Source organism: Phaethon lepturus, unplaced genomic scaffold (genome assembly GCF_000687285.1).
Source record: "Phaethon lepturus isolate BGI_N335 unplaced genomic scaffold, ASM68728v1 scaffold6095, whole genome shotgun sequence".
In the NCBI taxonomy this organism is placed as follows: domain Eukaryota; kingdom Metazoa; phylum Chordata; class Aves; order Phaethontiformes; family Phaethontidae; genus Phaethon; species Phaethon lepturus.
In genome coordinates this window covers 16,634-37,162 of record NW_010541087.1, presented here as the reverse complement: position 1 = coordinate 37,162, position 20,529 = coordinate 16,634, and the positions used below count along the sequence as shown (strand labels likewise).

The 20,529-nt window shown below is 40.0% G+C and overlaps 1 protein-coding gene across 1 annotated transcript in view; it reads left to right on the top strand.

Annotated features, from left to right (window-relative positions):
• Positions 1-20,529, top strand: part of LOC104621192 (chromosome unknown open reading frame, human C2orf43) — a 39,328-nt gene that overhangs the window by 17,222 nt on the left and 1,577 nt on the right. Inside the window, exon 2 of the mRNA XM_010287618.1 lies at positions 7,570-7,652. Coding sequence (XP_010285920.1) covers positions 7,570-7,652 — 83 coding nt within the window. The remainder of the gene's footprint in view (positions 1-7,569; positions 7,653-20,529) is intronic.

The window sequence follows — 20,529 nt, the reverse complement described above, 5'->3', positions numbered from 1 at the left end:
TCCATTCTCATTTCAGGGTCTGAATATCTAGGTTACCAAAGGAACCAATGTATTTGGTGTTTACACATCTCATCATAGCTGTGCTGTGGTGGGCTTCTTCAGATGCTGAATGTTTTCATGACCTATCACTGATTAAGTTCCTCCTTCAGCAAGCAGGTAGAACTGTCTTGCTTTCAACAGAAAACTGTATCAACTGCACAACTTTTCACGAAGCTCATGCAAACACTACGTACACCTTCATTTCATGACAAGATCAGCTTATTTCAGTTGAACCAAGTATCAGTTAGGGTTTGATGGAAGATATGCCTAGTTCAAACTAGGGATTGTTCTGATCCTTCAAATATTTAACATTATCACTTAAGCATTCCTGTTAAAAGCAAAGAGGCAGCAGATTCTACACAGCAGTGTATGTGTGTGCAGTATTTTGTCCTCCAGTCCTTTTGTGTTGGCTTCACTAAGCCAGTTTAGAGACAGATTTGAAGTTCAACAAGTACAATTTTCTCACAGAGACACATCTTGACTTTGAGTACTTACAGTCTCGCCCTTAGCTCTGTTTTTTATGTATTCTTCATTAGATAGCTTTGAAGATTTTTGTTATTTTCTCACTGTAAAATGCAACGTTCAAGGTAGTAGTGGGCGATTCTAAAGGGACGTTATCAGTTTGGCTCTGTAAATTTCATTACTGTTAAAGAAATATATTTTTCAAGAACTAGCTAATAGTCATTATGTTTACACAATGCTTTTCACTTCAAGTATTTTTAAGACAGTCTACAAAATCCACTTCACTGTCATAGCAGCCTGAAGCATGTTTTTAAAATGAGGAAACTGAGACATACAGGTTTTGTAATTTGCACAGGGTCTCGGAGGACTTCAGTGATAGTTCAGAAAAATTCCAGGCCTCCTGACCTTTCATCCCACATTCAGTCTTATCTTTCACATGTAATGATTTTTCGGAATGCTAATTTCAGTCTTACTTTGTCTTTACTAAACCCCAGATATCTCTTTCTCCAGCGAGCAGTGAGATAGCATGGTGAATGCCAAACAGATTGAAGCTACATGTTCACCCTAACTTCAGCATGGCCACCAAGGTCACAACTCCAATACAGCTTCCACACAGCCTGTTACGGGAATTCCCCATGTTTGCGTTTTGAGCCAGGGTCCTGCAGACTCTCGGAGGTGCTTTATTTTGTGCAGCGACTCGTGGTGAGGTGATTTTGGTGAGGCAGCTTCATGACTCAGGAAGTTCAGCACCTGGGCTCTAGGTTGCATTTCGTATTGTACTTGAAGTCATGACAGCCAAAACCAATAAACATTTATCCAGGACTCTTGGTAGTGATTCTGGGAATCTTTAGAGACTTTCAGCTGAAGCAAGGATCCGCACTTGTTGGAAGTCTTTCCAGGGACTGTAACACCAGGTAGCAAGAACTGACAAGGTGATCTCACAAGATGACCTTCCCCTGCATAGCGTAAAGAAAGATTTCAGAGGCCATTCGTTTTGCATGTCTCAGCTTCTGGTTGTGCCCAGTTCACAGCCTGATTTTCAGAGCTGCTGAAATGCTCATAGTAACAGTCCTTGGGAGCCTTTTGAGATGGCCTTCTAATTACACACAAAAAGCAAGTGAATTCTTCTGAATTCTTGCCTTTGAAAAAGCAGCTCAATATTCATGAAATAAGGAAACAGAACAACTTTTTTTTGCAAAAGGAAAGAACTAAATATTCAAAAAATGCCAAGGTTAGCAGAGTATAGCATTAGGAAATAGCAGAGAGATTTCTCCCTGAACTTGTGACTTAGCTTTTGAGAAAAATAGCTTTTCTGAAGAAGCCCAGATTGACATTGCACAGCAAGAGAGATTACTATTCCTGCTCTGTAATGGTATCTCTTTCAATATAGCTTTCTATAGCCATTAAACACCTTACAGTGTAATGTGGATTAGAGGGAAGCAGTAGATTCAGACTACTTTGACCTTAATAAAGATTTTTACAGTGTCTCCCGTTAACGTTCTTATATCAAAGTTTGGGAAATATAACATACCTGGAACAACTACCAGACAGACGTATGACTGTTTGGAAAATGGGATTCAGGAGGATTTTTGAAACTGGAAAGATGTAACTAGCAGGGTTTTGTAACAGTCTTATCTTCATTCCTTTACTATTCAGTAGATGTGTTGGGGATGGGACTGATGGACTACAGTGTGTCTTTACTGAGTTTACAGATAGTACCATGCTAGAATATGCTGCAGGTGCACTGGAGAGGGACAGGATCAAAATGACCTTCACAAGCTAAGAGAAGCCTTTGGGGTTCAGGGGGAGGAGAATGCTGTCGTTCCTTAAAGAGCCAAGTTGTTCTGCACGTAAATTAAGTACAAGGATGCTGAATCACTGTTTAAGCAATAGTTCCACAGGAAAGAAATCCTGGGAATATTGTGGGTCACAAGCTAATGTGGGTTAACATGTCATGTTGTAAAGTGAGACATGATTTTCATACATAGGAAGACGTACATGGGCTGAAAGAGCTACAGCTCTACTGTTTAAGAAAGAGACACTCTAGCATGAGCTGAAATACTGTGTCAGTAAAATTAAAGAGAAAGATGAGCCACTGGACCTATCCAGAGGAAATGAAGGAAGAATGATAGCGGACCTGGAGAACAGTACCTTTGTAGGTATTTTCCCTAAGATTAATTGCATTAATTGCATTAACTGTGTCTACAATTAGAGGAGCTCAAGGCAACATGCTTAGATGTGAATGTGGCAAATACATATGCTTATCAGTTTCCTCTGGCAGTAAGGTTCACAGTTAATCACATATGACATTAAAAAACTACTTCCTTTTATTGTTTTGCATTTTATGTATTATGCTGTGAGAGAGGGAAAAACAGTGTTCATGAAGTATCATGAACATGATGGCAACAACACACCTGTAATTGTACTTTGACTGTTTGCACCACCATTCTCAGCTTTGCTGTGTCCCGCAGAACTTGTGACTGTCAGTATACAAAGTTCTTCAGGTGTGGTCATGTTATGTGATTGTTATATTGATATTGTTATGTTATTGGCATTGCAGACTAATGTATAATCATCCTCCTACTATTTATGAAACACAACATATGATTCGATTGGAATTTTGAGTAAATGTGGACAGTCAACAACAGTCCTCTTGGGGGTCTCTGGTTTCTGACTCCATTCTTTGCATTAATTTAGAAGCTTATAAGGGAAAAGAGTATTTTAATTTTTTTTTTACTCATGTATGTTGCTTACCAGTTCTTCAATTTGAATTTCATTTGCTAGTGTGTTGATTTTTTCTCTCTCCACTTTAGGTCTTTCTCACATTTCTCACTGCCTGGTCCTCACAAACTGACTAGCGTTGTGTCCTGTGCAAATGCTATCAATAAACTACATGTCCATTGACCAGATCATTAAGAAATAAGTTACCCATGACTTGAATATGAAGCTGGATTATAATCTTAGGCCAGGATTCATCCCATTTCAATTGGGGCACTTAATTCAAGTTGGGCTGATAAAGGTCTAAAGGCCTTATCACTGAAAAGAGAGTCGTCTCGAGAGGTGATTTAACCCACCCCAGAAATGGTCAAATCACCAGGTGTGTTCAGTGATGATTTACAGATTTTAGTAATAATCACTGCTTACACAAATACACAAACGTATTTGTGATGAATCTAGACCTTATTTCTTGCTGTGATGAAAACCATCTAATCTAATCTAATCTAATCCTAATATTTTTTCGTTGCTTCCAGATACATTTTTAACACATTGCAACCTTTCATTTTACAGTTGTTTAGTTTCAACCAAAATTTATTATGTGAAATGTAACAGAGAGCTTTTAGAAGACCAGTAATTTTTGTCATCTGGTTATGTTTATTGAAATATTCAAGAAATTATAGATCAGTAAAATGCGATTTTCCTTTGTAAAACCAGTAGTGATTAGACATATTTTACTCCCCAAAGCACTGGAGAGGGTGATTCTTACATAGCAGGATTGTTATCAGCTCAGCAATTCTGTGTTTAAGGTTCTTCAGAACTCTTAAATGCACCTTCTAGCCCTGATATATTCTGTATTCTCCACTGTTGCTACTTCTTGATACCTCACTACCCAAAGAGAAATCATTGTTATTGCCAGAAAAAAATTATAGAGAGCACAAACCTCTTGAATGTTTTGAACAACAAAGATGCATGTGAAAAAAGGACAATCAGTTAGCTTCCAAACAGTGTAATTATCTTCTTTAGAGACTCCCTTAGCCTGTACAAATTCTGCTGTAGGCCTCTTGTTTCTGATACACCTAAGGAATATTTTATTGTTTATTTTTAAAACTTTTTGTGTTTGTTCTTGGAAACCTACTTTTGCTCATTGCAATTTCCTCTTACTTAACGCCTGCTGAAGTTTAAGTTCCTGTTTATTGGCTTCCCTAGGATCATGTTTCCAAAGTTTGAAGGATTTCTGTTTGGTTGAAATAGACTCTTGAACCTTGCCATTCATCCGGTTTAGCTTAATTCTGCCTTCCTGGTTCCCTTTCTTGCACAGTACACAAGACTTCACAGACAGCTCCTTTTCAAGTACTGTTGTTATTGCCTTTGCTGGCTTACACTTTTACTTTTAGGATCTTTATGACTAATCTAAGTTTACTAAGTGTGTGAATTCCACTTAATTTCTTATTTTTTACTGCAAACAATGCACGAGCAACTCAGAAATATGAGCAGAACCCACCAAGAACAAGAGGTAAGACAGAGAAGCCAGTAAGAAGGGAGGAGTACTTACTGTTCCCACTTTTGCTGTATGACTGAACTGAAGGTGAGAGCTACTGCAAACAATGCACGAGCAACTCAGAAATATGAGCAGAACCCACCAAGAACAAGAGGTAAGACAGAGAAACCAGTAAGAAGGGAGGAGTACTTACTGAGAGCTACCTGCAGAACCCCAGTAACGTTGAATGAACCGGTATGTGTCAGGATCTGCACTGATGGCCAGCAGTATTTTCATCCCTGCCTACCATCCACTGCTGATGCTGCAAGGTGATGGCAAAAGTTCTGACTGTAGGTAGGCTATCTATCCACCATGTCCTAACTAACAAGAACCTGGATCAACCTGCTAAAATCCTTATATAATGGTTTGGGTACAAGTGCTATTGCCACAGATACCCTGACAAATCCAGGCTCTTGCAGTTAGTGTTTTGTGAAATCTTGTCAATCTGTAGTAAACTATATCCATCACCTGAAGGACCAGTACCTAGGGCAGCAAGGGCTGCTCTCCATGTTCTGCCTTTCCTTCTGACACAGAGCAATGCTTTTGACAGACAGGTAGCTTCATTGATAGGTAGGAGTTTTGGGCATTAAAGTCATATTTGTCACATTAGAAACAGGAATCAATCTGAAATTAATTAAATACCTAGGGAATTCTTTCTTGTCTTTCATATCTCCCATTTAAGGTTTTCATAGCTGATTTTGAAGGTGTATTCTGTGTGTTCTTCTAAAAACAAAGGTGTACAATGCATCAATGTTTGGAGCTGAATTGAGAAAAAGAAAACCAATGTCAGGGCATGAACTTAACAATACTGTAGAGGGACAAACTTGCCAGCCGCACACAGGATTAGATGACCAGGTTGCTAGACACAAAACTGCACAGAGGCTCCTTTGCCGAGTAGAATAGGACGGGACCAGCAAGTTTGCTGGACTGTGTATATGATGTCACATCTGCAACCCTTTCATCTTGTCTAGGAAAGGAAGAACTTGCACTAGCTGCATTCAACATTTAGTCGAAAAAGAGAGAGCGCTGCAGACATATAATGGAATTGCATCTTCTTTGGCTGGCTCAGTAGTAGATATTACTTTCTAGGTTTTTGGGGGTTCTTTTTTTGCTTGGGAGCACTGGCTTTGTCTTTTTAACATTTGATCTCTGGAGCCATCACGCATGTCTCTGGTGGCGTTCTGTTTCCTTAGAGCACTGCTGGAATTCAGCCAACTCCATGTTTTGGTCACCACCAAAGGCCTATGTGATTCCCATTTCCTCCCCAATCACACATTGTGAGAATGTATTACTCCTGCCTCAGAGAAGTACCAGATCCAACACTGTCATTAATTACTTGTACACAAAACTTCATTGGCTCAGATTAAAAAAAAAAAAAAGAGGTTTTAGTATTTTAGAATACTTTCAGTCATTCTAGGACCTGGAAAATGAAATGCTTTAAGGAAATGTAGCCATTTAGGGTCTTCCACAGCAAGAGGTGAGAAAGAAGAATATTGTCCTTCATTCCCACATATAGGTTATGAATGTCTCTGTGATCCAACAGACATAGAGGCTTCTGATTGTGAGGACAGCACAGTAAGCTGACTGGGCAGAAGAAAAGGGTAAAAGAAGTGCTAGTTCTTCGGATAGTGTTATCGCACATTTCTTTAGTACAGTATTGATGTCAGAAATGGATAGTGCCTATTAAAACTGGATAAGTCTGAATACCCTTTGGAGGACCTCTCACTATCTGCAGGTGTAATGCAGCATGGGTGGTCATGTAGCAACTCTTGATTCTGCAGCTGAATACCTGAGATTTATTCTAGTAGCAAAACTCATAATCTAACAGGTACGTGCTTGTTCAAAGCCAGGTTTTGGACTGTGCACTGAAATGTCTTGCCGAGCTTCTGTAGGTTCGGTTGTAACAGAAGCCAGGCTAGGTGGACACAGTGTGATCCTTCTGTGTCAAAATGTTTAAATGTATGAATATTTAGGCATCCAGGCAAACTGACCCACTTTTCAGAAGTGCTTAGTTCCCACTGCAGTTTAATATACATGGGATCTGCTGGAACTCAACACCTCATAAAATTACACTGCTTTTAATTAGGTGTACAAACAATAGACTCAATCATTTATGTCTCTGAGACAGTATCTTGCAGACCAGTGCACAATAAATTGCACTGAGCCATTTCTAATACTTTACACTCCAGAAAGGTAAGCATTTGGTGTCCAGTCCAGTCCTGTCTGGGTAAGTACCGTCAGTATTATACAGGACTGCAGTTTTCAATAGTACTTGTATTTGCCATTATTTTTTGTTATGATGAATCCTTGAATGACTCGCATATTGAAATGTCAATAATTTAATAGTCTTTTGATTAACAGTGCCTTCTAATGAATGTTTTGTATTTAAAAGCCCACTCTTGCAAACACTTCATGGGTGATTTATCATACTTACCTTTACCTTTCTAAAAGTATGTAGTGAAAGGTACTCATCAAAGTTCCTTCTCTAGTCAGTAGATGGAGAGTCATCGCCATGGGCTGATGCAGAAGTCTGTAAGGTGGATGGATAGAGTTATGTTCCAGAGGTGTCTTTCCCTTTCCATTAATGATGGAATTAATTAATGGGGCGTGACTTAATTTAGTGTATATGCCTTTTTGATGATTCAGTTAGGTGAGATGAATTCTGCCATTTATGCCAGTAGAATTCTTTTCAGTGGGATTGTCAAGATGAAGACTGCTCTAGGTGCCTTACCTTTTTGCAGGGTTGGTCCTGTATTGTTTTCTGTAAAAGATTTGCTGTGTAATTACATTATTGAATGTTTCTTTTTCTGCAGCCAACATCTTGTATATGGCAAGCCAAGAAATGATGAAGGTTGTGGAGAGGGACAGTACAACCATAAAGCAAAATTTAAAGAAGGTAACTATTTAATCTTCAGAGTTTTCATGGGAAGTCTACACGCATGAGGAAATGTTACATCCAGTTATATTTGTGCAAAACCAGAATTCCAGCACGCTTGATTCTGCTTTTATGTTAGTGTCATTCCATTGACTTTGGAGAAGCCATTAAAGGGATCACTGATCATTAAAGTGTCATTGATCCACACCTTTGTAGATGTAGCATTCACCACTATCAGATGTAGTATCCCATCTGGTATGTTTTCCTTGGTGGAAGAGGAACAGTCTGTGTTCTAGCTAAGCCTGAGATGTGGTTCTCAGAGAGGCCAGTAGTTACCTGGGTTCTGATCAGACAGGGAGATGGCCAGCCAGGACATGAATGCAGCCTGATTGACCAAATCCTCTGACTTTGCTGCTGGACAGGTCTAGCAGAACATGTACCATCTGTGTTGTGTGGTGTCAGTTAATATCATGGTATTCTGCAAGCTCGATTTTTCTATCGCATCAAAACATAATAGAGAAGAGTCAGCAAAATTATTAGGGCTCCACAGTTTGAGGCATTTGACTGTAGTGTAAGAGAAAAATACAGACAGTACGTTCCTTGGAGACTGAGGCTGCTGCTGTACCAATAAATGAAGCAGTTCTGGGACCTTTCTCCTACGCTGAACTTTCTTGTCTGTATGGTTTTATTGTTGGAAGAGATCCTAGTAGAGTTTTGGTCTGGACTGATAGCATTCTCCCAGTCAATTCCCAGGCATGGTTCTGGGGTTGGCACAGGGCAGGAACTGTTCCTAACTGGAGCTTTGATGTGGTCACCCTCTTTTGAAGGCTGAGAGAATTTAGTAGTGTGGCCATGGTCAGACAATTTCATATGGCTTGTGAGCCAGAAAACTGTCATATTTAATAAACTGCTATTGGTGTGGCTTCTGTCTGAGTAGATAATCAGTATATTATTCTACCATGTTCCCTTCCTTCCCTCCATTTTTCTACATCATCCCTATTTTTTTGCTGGGAGAATGATTCCAGCACTTTGCACTGGCAGAGATTTTCTGTGGAGAATGGAATTTTCTAGGACAGAGGTCCTAGATCTCTGTAAGGTTACTTGTGCCTTGTAAATAGATATGGTACAAAGTTCACTTCATAAATCAGTCTTTCTTTTTTGGGGCTGAAAATGGATTTATTTTTGACTTCTCCCATTTGCCTTGTCCGCCCTTTGACAGGTATGTTCAGATGTTTCAGTTCTAGTTTTTTTAAAGCTGAAATAGCACATGTGAACAAGTAACACTACACTGCGCTAGGCATGCCTGGTTTTTTACATGTTTTTTGCAGCACATTCAAAGTTCTCCTGCGCTTCAGGTGGAATCTCGGTGAAGAAGCTGAAGGGCTGATCTTGCAGACTGCAAATATTCTCATTGTCTTAAACAAAACTTTCCATGGGTTGATCCAAAGCCAAATGAATCCTAAGAAAAATGTTGATTTTACTGACTGAATCACCTCTCCAAGTGTCAGGGAGCCGCAGGGTCTGCCTGCTCACTGAAGGAAAGGGAGCTGTGAGCCAAGGGTGACCCAAGCACAGGCAGTTCCCTCACTAAGCAGAGTCCAGCCCCACAGCACCCTTGACTGTCCCAGATAAGGCAAAGCAATGAACCAGGTCATAGAATCATAGAATTACAGAATCTTTGGGTTGGAAGGGACCTTTAAAGGTCATCTAGTCCAACCCCCCTGCAATGACCAAGGACATCTTCAACTACATGACATTGCTCAGAGCCCCATCCAACCTGACCTGGAATGTTTGCAGGAATGGGGCATCGACCACCTCTCTGAGCAACCTGGGCCAGGGTTTCACCAACCTCATAGTAAAAAATTTCTTCCTTCTATCTAACTTAAAAACTACCCTCTTTTAGTTTAAAACTGCTCCCCCTTGTCCTATCGTAACAGGCTCTGTGAAAAAATTTGTCCCCATCTTTCTTACAAGCCCCCTTGAAGTACTGGCAGGCTGCAATAAGGTCTCCCCAGAGCCTTCTCTTCTCCGGGCTGAACAACCCCAACTCTCTCAGCCTGTCCTCACAGCAGAGCTGTTCCATCCCTCGGATCATTGTGGTGCCCCTCCTCTGGACCCGCTCCAGCAGGTCCATGTCTTTCCTGTGCTGAGGGCTCCAGAGCTGGATACAGGACTCCGGGCGGGAGAATCCAGTCAGGAGCAAAAGGAGACAAGGCCAGAGACAGGACTAGAGACAAGACCACAACATTGGTCCAAAGTCCATCCAGGAGGCATGGCCAAAGACAGAACAGAAAGCAAGCTGCAAGGTGGGATCCATCCAGGCGACAAGCTAGGTACAGTGTAGGTCCGATGTCAGTCTAGGACACAAGGCCAAGGGACAGGGCTGGAGACATATTCCTACAGTGTAGCTTGAGAGGCAGAGACTAAAGGCGAAGAACAGAGACGGAGACCCTGGACCCATGGGCAGGGAGTGTGGGTTGGGATCCCAGATGAGGCTGGTGAGGCCTGTTAGTGCCCTAAAACTGAAGGTAAGTCTTTACAGGTTATCATATTACGGTACAAAAGTGAAGAGTTTGAAGGTTCAGGACTTCAGGTGCTTTTGGAAATTTTAATCACAAGCACACATGCTTGAAGTTAAGCATAAAAGCTTTGTTGGATGAGGACGATAGTGGTGACAATCAGCTCCAGTGACTTCAGATGGTCTACTCAGATGCTTCACATTACAAAAATACTTATTTCTTGTACTGAATGAAGGCCCATAGCCAACAGTAAGAGTTTGCAGGTGTCCTAGTCTGCTTCATCTGTGTTTTTGTTGACTCTGTCAATCTAAGCATGGCCTTGGCAGGCAGGAGCTTTTTTAAACCTGTGCTAACTTTCTTTTATTGATTCTTCTATGTCCTCATACTTCTGAAGTGGCAAACAGACTCAAGAAAACAAAAAACTGAAGCGAGCTTATAAGCAGTTGGCAAACTGAAGAAAAAGCAGGTCTAAAAATGAAGCTAAATGCTTCTCTTTTTTCATCTTCTAGTAATTTCTGGGAATGTAAGAATTAAGGAAAAATTTTTGACTTGGCAATAGGTTAAATTTGAAGTGTATTGACAATAAAAATGGCCTTAACTTATAAAGGTTGAAAGTTTATAAAAACAGGAACTATAGTCCAAGTTGCTATAGAACTGGCAAGCTGTCACTTCAAAAAATTTATACTGTTTAGTAGTCACTGTGATCATATGCTAAAAGCCAATCTTAACACCTGACTTTGCCAGCTGCTGTGGAATAGAAAAGTTGTTTCTGGATCTTATTTGCATTCTGTGATCTGAAGAAGAAAGAAGAAGACATACTAAATTATTCCAATCTTTCCATGCCCAGGTTTAACTACAATTATTACTAGTTAGGGGCCAGGAGAAATTTTATCTCCAGACCCCAGATTCTTAGTCTAACAATGCTAATTGCTCAAATTTATGTTGAAAGAATGAGATCTGGAATATTGTTTGGATAATTAAGTGAAGTATTTAACTTCTCATCTTTTAAAGAAAGAAGTTGTGCACATTGAATAGCAGTGGAACTGTATGAGGTTGGAGACCTGTCTTCTAACAAAGTAGTATATGATAGAGCATTTAAAATATTGGCTCTAAAGCTGTTCGTCTGGATCAAGCGGTACATGAATGTAGGCTTCTTATGCAATGACACAGGGATAAATCACAAAATCCAAACAAATAAGGTAGGGGATACTGATACAAGATTTGCATATCTTTGATGGTTAATTGTCATTAGCTGACTGTCTAAGCCAGCTGAGCTCTGTTCTTTCACTGTATTAACACAACTCCCTTTGCTAACAGAAACTGGAGGCAAAGATGCTACTGCACTAGAGGAAGTTTATTGTAATTCTTGCACAAAAGGAAGCAGACGTAATTCCGTATTCTTAAAAGATGGATCAGCACTGAGCATTGCGGAGCTTTTACAAACAGAATAAAAATTTTAAAAGGAAAGGGAAAATGGTTATGTTGGGCATTCACTAGCATGCCTGTGATGGACAAAGATACTTCCATATAGAGGCTCTCTGCAGCACTTAACTTTTTAAGTCTGCATCATGTCACATTCATTGCTTTGTTTTAAAATTTAGCCATATTGACTCTTTTTTTATCAAGTAAGCCTATAAGCCTGTTGTAATCAAGAAGATAATTGCATTAAAGGGTAAAACTAGGGTGCTTGCAGAGGAAATTTTGTTTAAAAAAAATCACGCCTCTATATTTATTGAGATATATTTTGTTCATTACTCCATGCATAATAAACAGTAGTCCTATTTTTAAGTGTAGGATCTGCTCCAAAGCCCATCTAAATCAATAGAGCAGCTCCCACAGACTTCAGGAATTCTTGAGTCAGTTCGGCAGTGAACTTTCTGCAATGGTTCATAATTTTTAAGGCCGTAAATCATCTCCTCCACCAACTGAAAATCATGATTCTTTTGGTTAGAATGTTAAACCAAAAAGAGGTTTATATGCTCCTTCAGTGTAGTTCTGCCAGTGGTCTGTTGTAGCAGATACATTGATTGTGTAAGGAAAAAGATAGACAGGAAACATCTGAAGTAGAGATACAAAGATGAAAAAAAATCTGTTGTCTGAGAAGAATAATTTTTAATCAAGGGGGGGAAAAGTATACACTGGAAGTTTATGGGCCAAGGGACCTATTTTCACTCAGATTGACGAAGTCTGCATTAGGGGTGGTTTATAACAGCTGTTAGATGGTTAGATGGGGAAGAAATTCTCTTTTAAAAAAAATAAATTAATGAAATACATGTTTACCACTTCCTGCTTATTTCAATGGTGTCTTTAGGATTTAAAGTAACACGAGTTTATATCTCACCAGTAATACCATAGAAAATATGTTATCCAAGAGTATCAAGTAAACAGTGATATGCAGAGATTTAGAGTAAAAACTACAAAAACGCATTATTTCCCTTCCACAGACAAGTGCTAGTTTTTTCTTTTGAAAAATTGTCTTTGCTAAAGAAAACGTTTAAAACTAAGCAACCAAGAATTACTTTGACCCCTGAAGCAGCTGTTTCGATGTTGCCCAGTGGTTTTTTTTAAGTCTCTGTAGACATCCACAGGGGTTTAGTAATTATTCCCAGTGAGAGAAGCATGATCTGGAGATAAGTGGTTAAAAGGATACTACAAATACTTTGCCTGCCCACAGCCTGAGTGAGTTGCTTGCATACATTTGTGAAAAACCCTCCAATTTTTTCTTTCTGAATAGGTGCAAAGTGCTGTCTCGAGCCAAGAACACCTCTTTTTTGGCTGATCTCACATCCTTTTTGGCCGGCGCTCCCTGGAGGTGCAGAGTTGAAGTTAGGGAAGTTGCACATGTGCTTGGGGATTTTGGTGCCTGTCATTTAACCACAAGAACAACCTTCTCTTTGAAGCACCCGGAATGCCTAATCAGGCATCAGCAGTTTCTCTCCTGTGGAAAAGGATCCCAGTGAGCATTCAAAAAGTCCAATGTACCACAATATACTTACATGTGACATTTCACTTTTTCTGTAACTGAGCTCCTGTTACCATCGTTCATGCTGTGTATTATTCTAATAAAGAAGCAATGGCATGAATTTCCAGGATTTGGGGGTTGGGTATAAGGTGTGTGCTACACACAAGGAGCAAGGACAGCAATATTTCGCCAGCCTTCTGAAGAATACTTAAGAAGTTACCATCCAGCCCTCACTACCCCTTAATCGCTTCCCTCTGCCACGGAGCTGATTGCACGACCGTGAACAAAACTGCCCTTTACGGCCAGATGCTGATCCTGGTGTGGCAAGAGAGATCTGACTGATGAACCTTGGGTAAAGTCCCACTGAATGTAGACAGTGTCAGGCTGATATTCTGAGGGAGATACTGTTTGCAGCAAATATGGTTGGAAGAATCTGGCCCGGTAATACTGTTGCTTTAATAGTGGTTTCAGGTCTGTTTGGTTTTATTTTGGTATTTATACAGACTTGACTTCTGAAATATTCATGTTCCTGACACATCTAAATATATACCCTTGAAACCCTTTTAAGTCTTTTAAAGTAACATAGATAGTATAAATAAGTTAATCACCCCAGTTTGTTGATAAATTCTGTGCATCCTTCTTAAAAGCACATTTTTACTTTGCATTGAGCTTGACCCTTCATTGTCTGTGAGAAAATAGAAATAGAAGTGGCCTCGCTTGATCTCTTGGGTCTACGTGCAGAGCAGCCGGTAGCATTGCGAAGAAGCCCTTTCCCCTTCCTCAATTTACCAAATTTCCAGTTAGTACCGACAAAGACATGAAAGCAGGGAGCCTGCGCCCAGCCCGTTTGGAGGAACGCCGTACCTGACACCAGGGAAGGGGGTAACACATCTTGAATTATGTGCAAAGTAGCTACTATGTCTGGCTGTGTCTTGGGGTTTGCATCTTAATTTCTCTGAAAGTAAAATGTTTCTCCACTCCCTTTCCAGACGGGAAGCTGGCTTTGTTTATTTATTTACATTGGTTTAACAAAACTGAGCACATTCCTTACGTTAAATAAAATCGCCACAAATACTTGAACTACCCATTACACCTTTACTACAATGCCTACAGGTTAGTATTTAAAAATAGCATTGTGTACCCCAGGTTATCAACTGCCTCTTCTCAAAACAGTTCAGCAGAAAAAGTTTGGCTTCGTGCTGCCCTTGGAAAGCTGAGAAATATCAGTTCTGGTAAAACAAGCTGAGAAGCAAGTCCCAAAGATCTTGCCATCAAACTGGCTGATCTCAGCCATGGCAGGATCACAAGAGGAGAGAGATGGTGTCTTGGAGAACAGGATCCCAAAGCATTTAGGGCTTCCTAGGGCAACGCCAGCTCTTTGAATTCTTCCCAGCAACTGATTAGTAAAGCCAAAGTACAACTGAAACAAGTCCAAAAAAAGTGTCCTCCAAACCAGCCTGTTCCCATGTCGTTTGTACTATTCTTTTGGCAGGATAAGGTGGAGATGCTTTCATAATTCCAGAGAAGCTAAGTCATTTTCTGTAAACCATGATTGAAACTAAAATTAATTCTGGGCTAATGCCTTTTAAACTAGTTTTCATCCAAGAGCAAATGAAACTATGCGCTGGTTCCTGTTGAGAGATGTCACCCAGAGAGAAGCTGCTGTCTCTCCCAGTGAATGCATGTGGGAGTAATACTGATAAGAAGTTAATGCATCAAAGACAAGGATTTCAGCAAGGACACGGGTACTGTCTTGCTTGCCATTGCACGTGTGCCGCTATTTCATATCCACAGAGATCAGTCCTTTGCTCTTTGCCGTCAGCTGGAGTGGTGCCTGCCCATGTAATAAGACCCTAAAGTTGTTATAACATGTACCAAATTCCAGAGAGATGGAGGAAACTCAATTAATATTTTTTAACTTTTTGGATTTGTTTTTCAGTGTTGACCTATGATAGCTACAGAAGAGGCATAAAAGAAATCTCTCTGTAATTTATACTTCTGTGACCTGTCATACATACTAAAATAAGTGCCAATGGAGTCAACTGCAGGAAATCTTTATTATTTTCTTAGAAACTCTTTAAAATGTAAACATCCTGTTGATACAAATCTCAGATTCTTCTAATGTTTACTTAGCAGCTGCCATCATTGTGCAGTGTCTGAATACACATACCATATTACAGGGTACTAGGCTGACGGAGCCCTATTCTGACTTGTGTTTTATTTTACAGAAGCTAAGGCTTAAAATACTTCTGAGCAATTTAATGGTAAAGAGCTTACAAGAACATTGCTATTATTTTAAAACTATTTGAGACTTAGAAATTGCATAACTATTTCAAATACGGTATTGAAATGTCCAGGAAAGATAACCCACATCCCCTTTACTCTGCCCTCATCATCGGATCCTGAAAGAGGACGTGTTTTAGTCACTTTTAACAAGCAGGGCATTGCATCAGGGATCATACAAAGTCTTTGTCATGTCCAGTGGTAGCTGCCATTACCCTTCTGAGTCAGGAATACCTGGGAGTCTCAGCATTCAATATTGCAAAAGAAGAAAAAATCATCCTCTTGTCCTTATGGCAGAAAAGTTAAAAAATGCAAATACTGAAAAGTTTAAGCCCAGGAGAAAAATGTAGAGACCTTTCTACTTACTGTTTTGTAAATCTGTTTATTTTTAAGCTAGTCTCATTATTTTGGGGGCCTGACTCACCATTTTTGAACGCTTAAGTTGGCAGCAGTTTTCCATTGCTGGTACAGAGGTTGTGCTGACTCAGGATGTCTTTACAGCCATGCACAGCCCACAGGAAAATACGCGCTTTACAGATCCATGCAAATCATATAGTGCAAGCCAGTGTTTCCTACCATTAATGAAGATCCCATGTGCCTCTGATTACACGTGGTTCGTTAGTTATGCCTGCCTGCGTGCTGCAATAGCAAAGCTCCTGAATGAAGATGAGAACATTTTGATTATGGAAACTTTTGTTTAAATATGTCTAAAATGAATCTATCTTAATATATTAGGAAAATAGGTAGCATCCTAACGTCTGTATATTTTATGGCTGTGTGTGGCATAGGCAAAGAGCACAGACATTTTGTCATTCAAAGGGACACCCTCAACACCACAAACAACAGTCAAGTATCTGTCAGGCCCTGTACCACCATCCGACACCTTGATTGCAATCCTGCTTTTAGATTTTGTTACATAATCCGCTAATAGTGAAGCATTTTGAAAACAATTCTGAATTCTGTTGGCAGTTTCTAATTAAGAAACAGGTATGTTAAAGTTTTAGACTTGTAGGCATACGCACATAGACACATAGAATGCACACACCAACATCTGCACATGAAATAAGCAGACAAATGCAGTTCCCCAAGTCTTCCTGTTATAGAACTGTTCTTAGTTGGTTATAAGGTACACAAACTTTAATTGCATGTATGACACAAGTGTTTATCCTACCTTGACTGACTTTTTTATTTCAGTCAAAAGGGTTCTACAATGTCTACAAACAAGGCTCAGGGGAACATGCATTACTTTCTTGGGTAAAAAATCCTTGGCTTGGAGAAAGAAGCTATTCGTTCCAGTGCAGAGGAGATACGTGCTGAGCTAGTGTAGAGGGAACTAGTGAGTGAGGGGTAAACAGAGAAGCAGGAAGAACCAAAGGCTCCATTTGTTTGGCCAAAGGTAGGCTTCTGGTTCTATATGAGGTGGTGGATTTGAGCTACCCAGGCAAGAATGGCCTGTGAGACAGGAGCTGCCTGTAGCAGCAGTGGAGACCAAACAGGATATGTGAGCATATCGTCAGTCTTAAGTTGCATGAGATCACAGAATCATTTAGGTTGGAGAAGACCCTTAAGATCGAGTCAAACCATTAACCTAACACTAACAGATATTTATGTATGGGCACCTGAATCGTGCTTTATGAGCTTACTTGTAGGACTCTACAGGTGCAGTAGGCATTAGAGGTGCAGATGACCCCATTAGAGTCAATAGAAATCTATTGAAGAAGTCAAGGTGGAATTTGGCCCTTAAACATGGACATCTGGTTTAATTTTGGATGCTGTGGAATATCCCATCTGGCCTCCAGCTGTTTTGCCAGAAAGTTGTGGGTCTCCTATAAAATCTGTCATACCTGCCAGTCTTATTCAGATGCCTCAGATATCTAGAGCATCTCAAATGGCAGTAGGTACCCACACTTAGGCAACTGACTTCTTAGTGGAGCCTGAAATGCAGCTTCACCCACCTTACCGTAGACACCTGCTGTTTCAGCTGAATAGCTTTCTAAGCACCGACGGCTTTATTGAGTATATCATTCCTGACTCTGCGGTGGGAATTTGGATGCCTGATACACATGTAAACACCACAATACAGCTACCTGTATTTAGATGTTTTTATGCTGAATTGAACCCAACCCTGACACTAGGAACAACTCCCTGATAGTTTGAGAGATATTTGAGGAGTAGGGCTGGGAATAGAGGTTCTAGACTGATAAAAAAGTGGAGAATTACTGGGGTGGAAAGCAACTAGGACTGGAATTGAGACTCAGAACGGGATGGAGAAACCCTAAAATTTGGACTTGTCAGGGCAAGAATATGGGACTAGAATAAGAAGGTGAAATAGTGGAAATTTGAAATGACTAGGTAAGGAGAATAGAGCTGAAACAATGAGCCAAAGGCAGGTAGAGCAGTCCTGAGACCAGAAAGGTACAAGACAGAAGAAGTCCTACTTGGAAAGACTGGACAAACAACTGGACAGCAAGGCCAGTAGTTGGTAAATATTCTGCCCATTTCTGCTTGGAATGGAACCTAAATTTCCAGAATCTTATCATTCCTGTTCTCAGCGGGTGCCTTGGAGTATGTTTGCCTTAAAAACAGGAGCAGCACAATCAAAGAGAGTTTGTAGGGATAATTAGTAATTGGTGAGGACCTAATGTTCCCAGTGTAGGCATCTGAGAGGGTTATTAGCTTAGCCAACAGTTGTCTAGTCCCATGGACTGAATATCCATTAGTGACTGGAGCTCACTAACTGTGATCCTGAAGAGCATCTTTGCCTTAGTTTCAAAGTTGAAAGGAGTCTTTACACTCCAAGACTACTCCACGATGTGAACCAAAGCATAGTAAATCTGGACAAATATGCCATTTGCTTCAAAAACACACAAAAGATCCAAAATAAACCCCTAATTTCTGTGCTGGACGCCCCTGGTGTGACACCCAGCAGGAAAGTGTCCCATGTTCTTCTGGCCAGAAGCTGGCAGTGCTACTTCTTTCAGGTACACCATTGCCCGAAGGGACAGCAGCCTAAAGCAGCAGATCTAGAGGTGCTAACACTGTTGCCAGTACATGTAGGTGCCACATGTAAAATACCTGGTTTTTTGTTTACCTCCTTGAAGTCTAGCAGACTGTATTACAAGCTCTGCTAAACACAGTTGATACTGCATTGCCAAGCGTCTCCGAGTTAGGGAGCACCAGTCTTAGTTCAGATGCCTTATATGTATTCATTAAGAGGTGGTCTTTCATTCAAGCATCACTTTTCCTTTTTCCTCTTTCATTAACCAAAAGAGCTGTGTAATGAAGGAGACAGCAGGATGCAGAACTCCTACCTCCTTTACCTCCTTTGTGGCAGATGTGGAGAAAATACCTGAAATCTCTGAAGAAAATCCCTGAAAGAAACAGGGAACTATATGAAGTAAAAATGGATAGCTTCGTGGTAAAGGCACCTAAACTTCACATCCAAAAACGGACTGTGGTGAAGTCATTAATATTCTTCATAGATGGTCACAGTTTGTCCTCTTTTTCTGAGTATCTCATTTAAGACCTTGAAATCTGTCTTACAGATTGACAGTGTTTCAAAGCACCCACAAATGAAGTCCAGGAGTGCTATCCTTTGAGCATAGTCAATACTGTAATGCAGTGCACACTGGAAAACCAGCTCTAGGTGTTTCATACTACACCACATACTTTCAGATTAATGTATGTAGTTTGACATTAATTTCTGTGCTCACATCTGCAAAATGGCGATAAAATAGCCACTAAGGTGTTGCAAAACTAAATTAATAAATGTGAGCATGCAAATGCTGTAGTGGTGTGTACCAGAGGAGCGCACATACATAAGAAAATAAATTCTGTCTGTAAACCATGAAATGCGTAGTAAATAAATCCTCAGACCACACACAGTATTTAAGTAGAAAAATACTATCAAATAGCAGCTCATCAGCTGAATGTCATCGTGTCGGTGGATTGAATGAGTCAAGGATTCTTTGGATCATGCAATGGAAGTCTAAAATGTAATGCAAATGTACCAGAGGCAAGTTAAGAACACACATAAATCTTTTGTTTAGGCATTCCCAAATCTGTGAGTTCTCAAGTTTACAACCATACCTGGAGAACAGCCCATTTTGCAGTTCATGCAGACTAAGCCAAGTATTTTATCCACTTTTGTAAGTGTAAATGACTTTTCATCTTTTTCTGAATGGTCATGTGATGAGACTTTACAACTAGCCTATCAGAATATCTAATAATTTCAAGGACTACTCCAAATAAACTCCATTTCTTTTTTTCTCAGTTTCATAATCTTTAGTTTAGTGTCTGTTGGTAGTGGACTCCGGGGTTAAACATAATTCGGTCAGATGTTTGGCTTTCAAAAGGCCTGAATGCAGCTGGCCATTTTACATTGGCTTTTTTGAAGAATTTTTGCTAGTGTGACATACTGTGATTTATGAATCGAAGGCAAGATCAAAAGAAATTTTCTGCTAAAGAAAACAGCATACCTCGTTTCCTGCAATTAGTGGGTGACAAAGGAAACCAATAATGTTTGTTGACATGGGATAGTTTATGTTCTATGTTTTACATATGCAGAGAAGTATAACTTGGGTTGGTGTCTATGCAACTGAGATATTATATTTTGGATACAGCCAATAGTCAGTAATGTCCAAGATTTGGGTACGCTTCAACAAGAGACAAGTGGATTAGACAATAACTTGTAACATTTTGTGAAATGCAGTCTGGGCTCTTAGCCCACCTCTGCCCCAGTGGGTGCATTTATTTATATTCCACACAGCTACAAAAAAGATGGAATTGAAGGTTTTTGTGATGAAAGGAAAACTTCTTGTCCCCTAATTTATGTTAGCATTGCTCAATTATTCACTGAAGTACAGAAATGAAATATGAAACAAATGAGAGCAATGGAATTGGGCCAAGCTGTGTGTGTGATATGTTGAGCAATCAACATCCTTCTGGTACCTGCATTCAAACATTTTAGTATAAAGAGTCCTCATCATTAATCTTGTCCTGTATAGTTTTAAATCCATAGGTTTATGGATTTTTTTTATCCATACTCTCTCCCAGAGAACTACTCTCCCTTCAAATACTTTATAGAAATTTAAAAGCATAGCTATACATGCAAAGTTGAGATGAAAATGGGGGG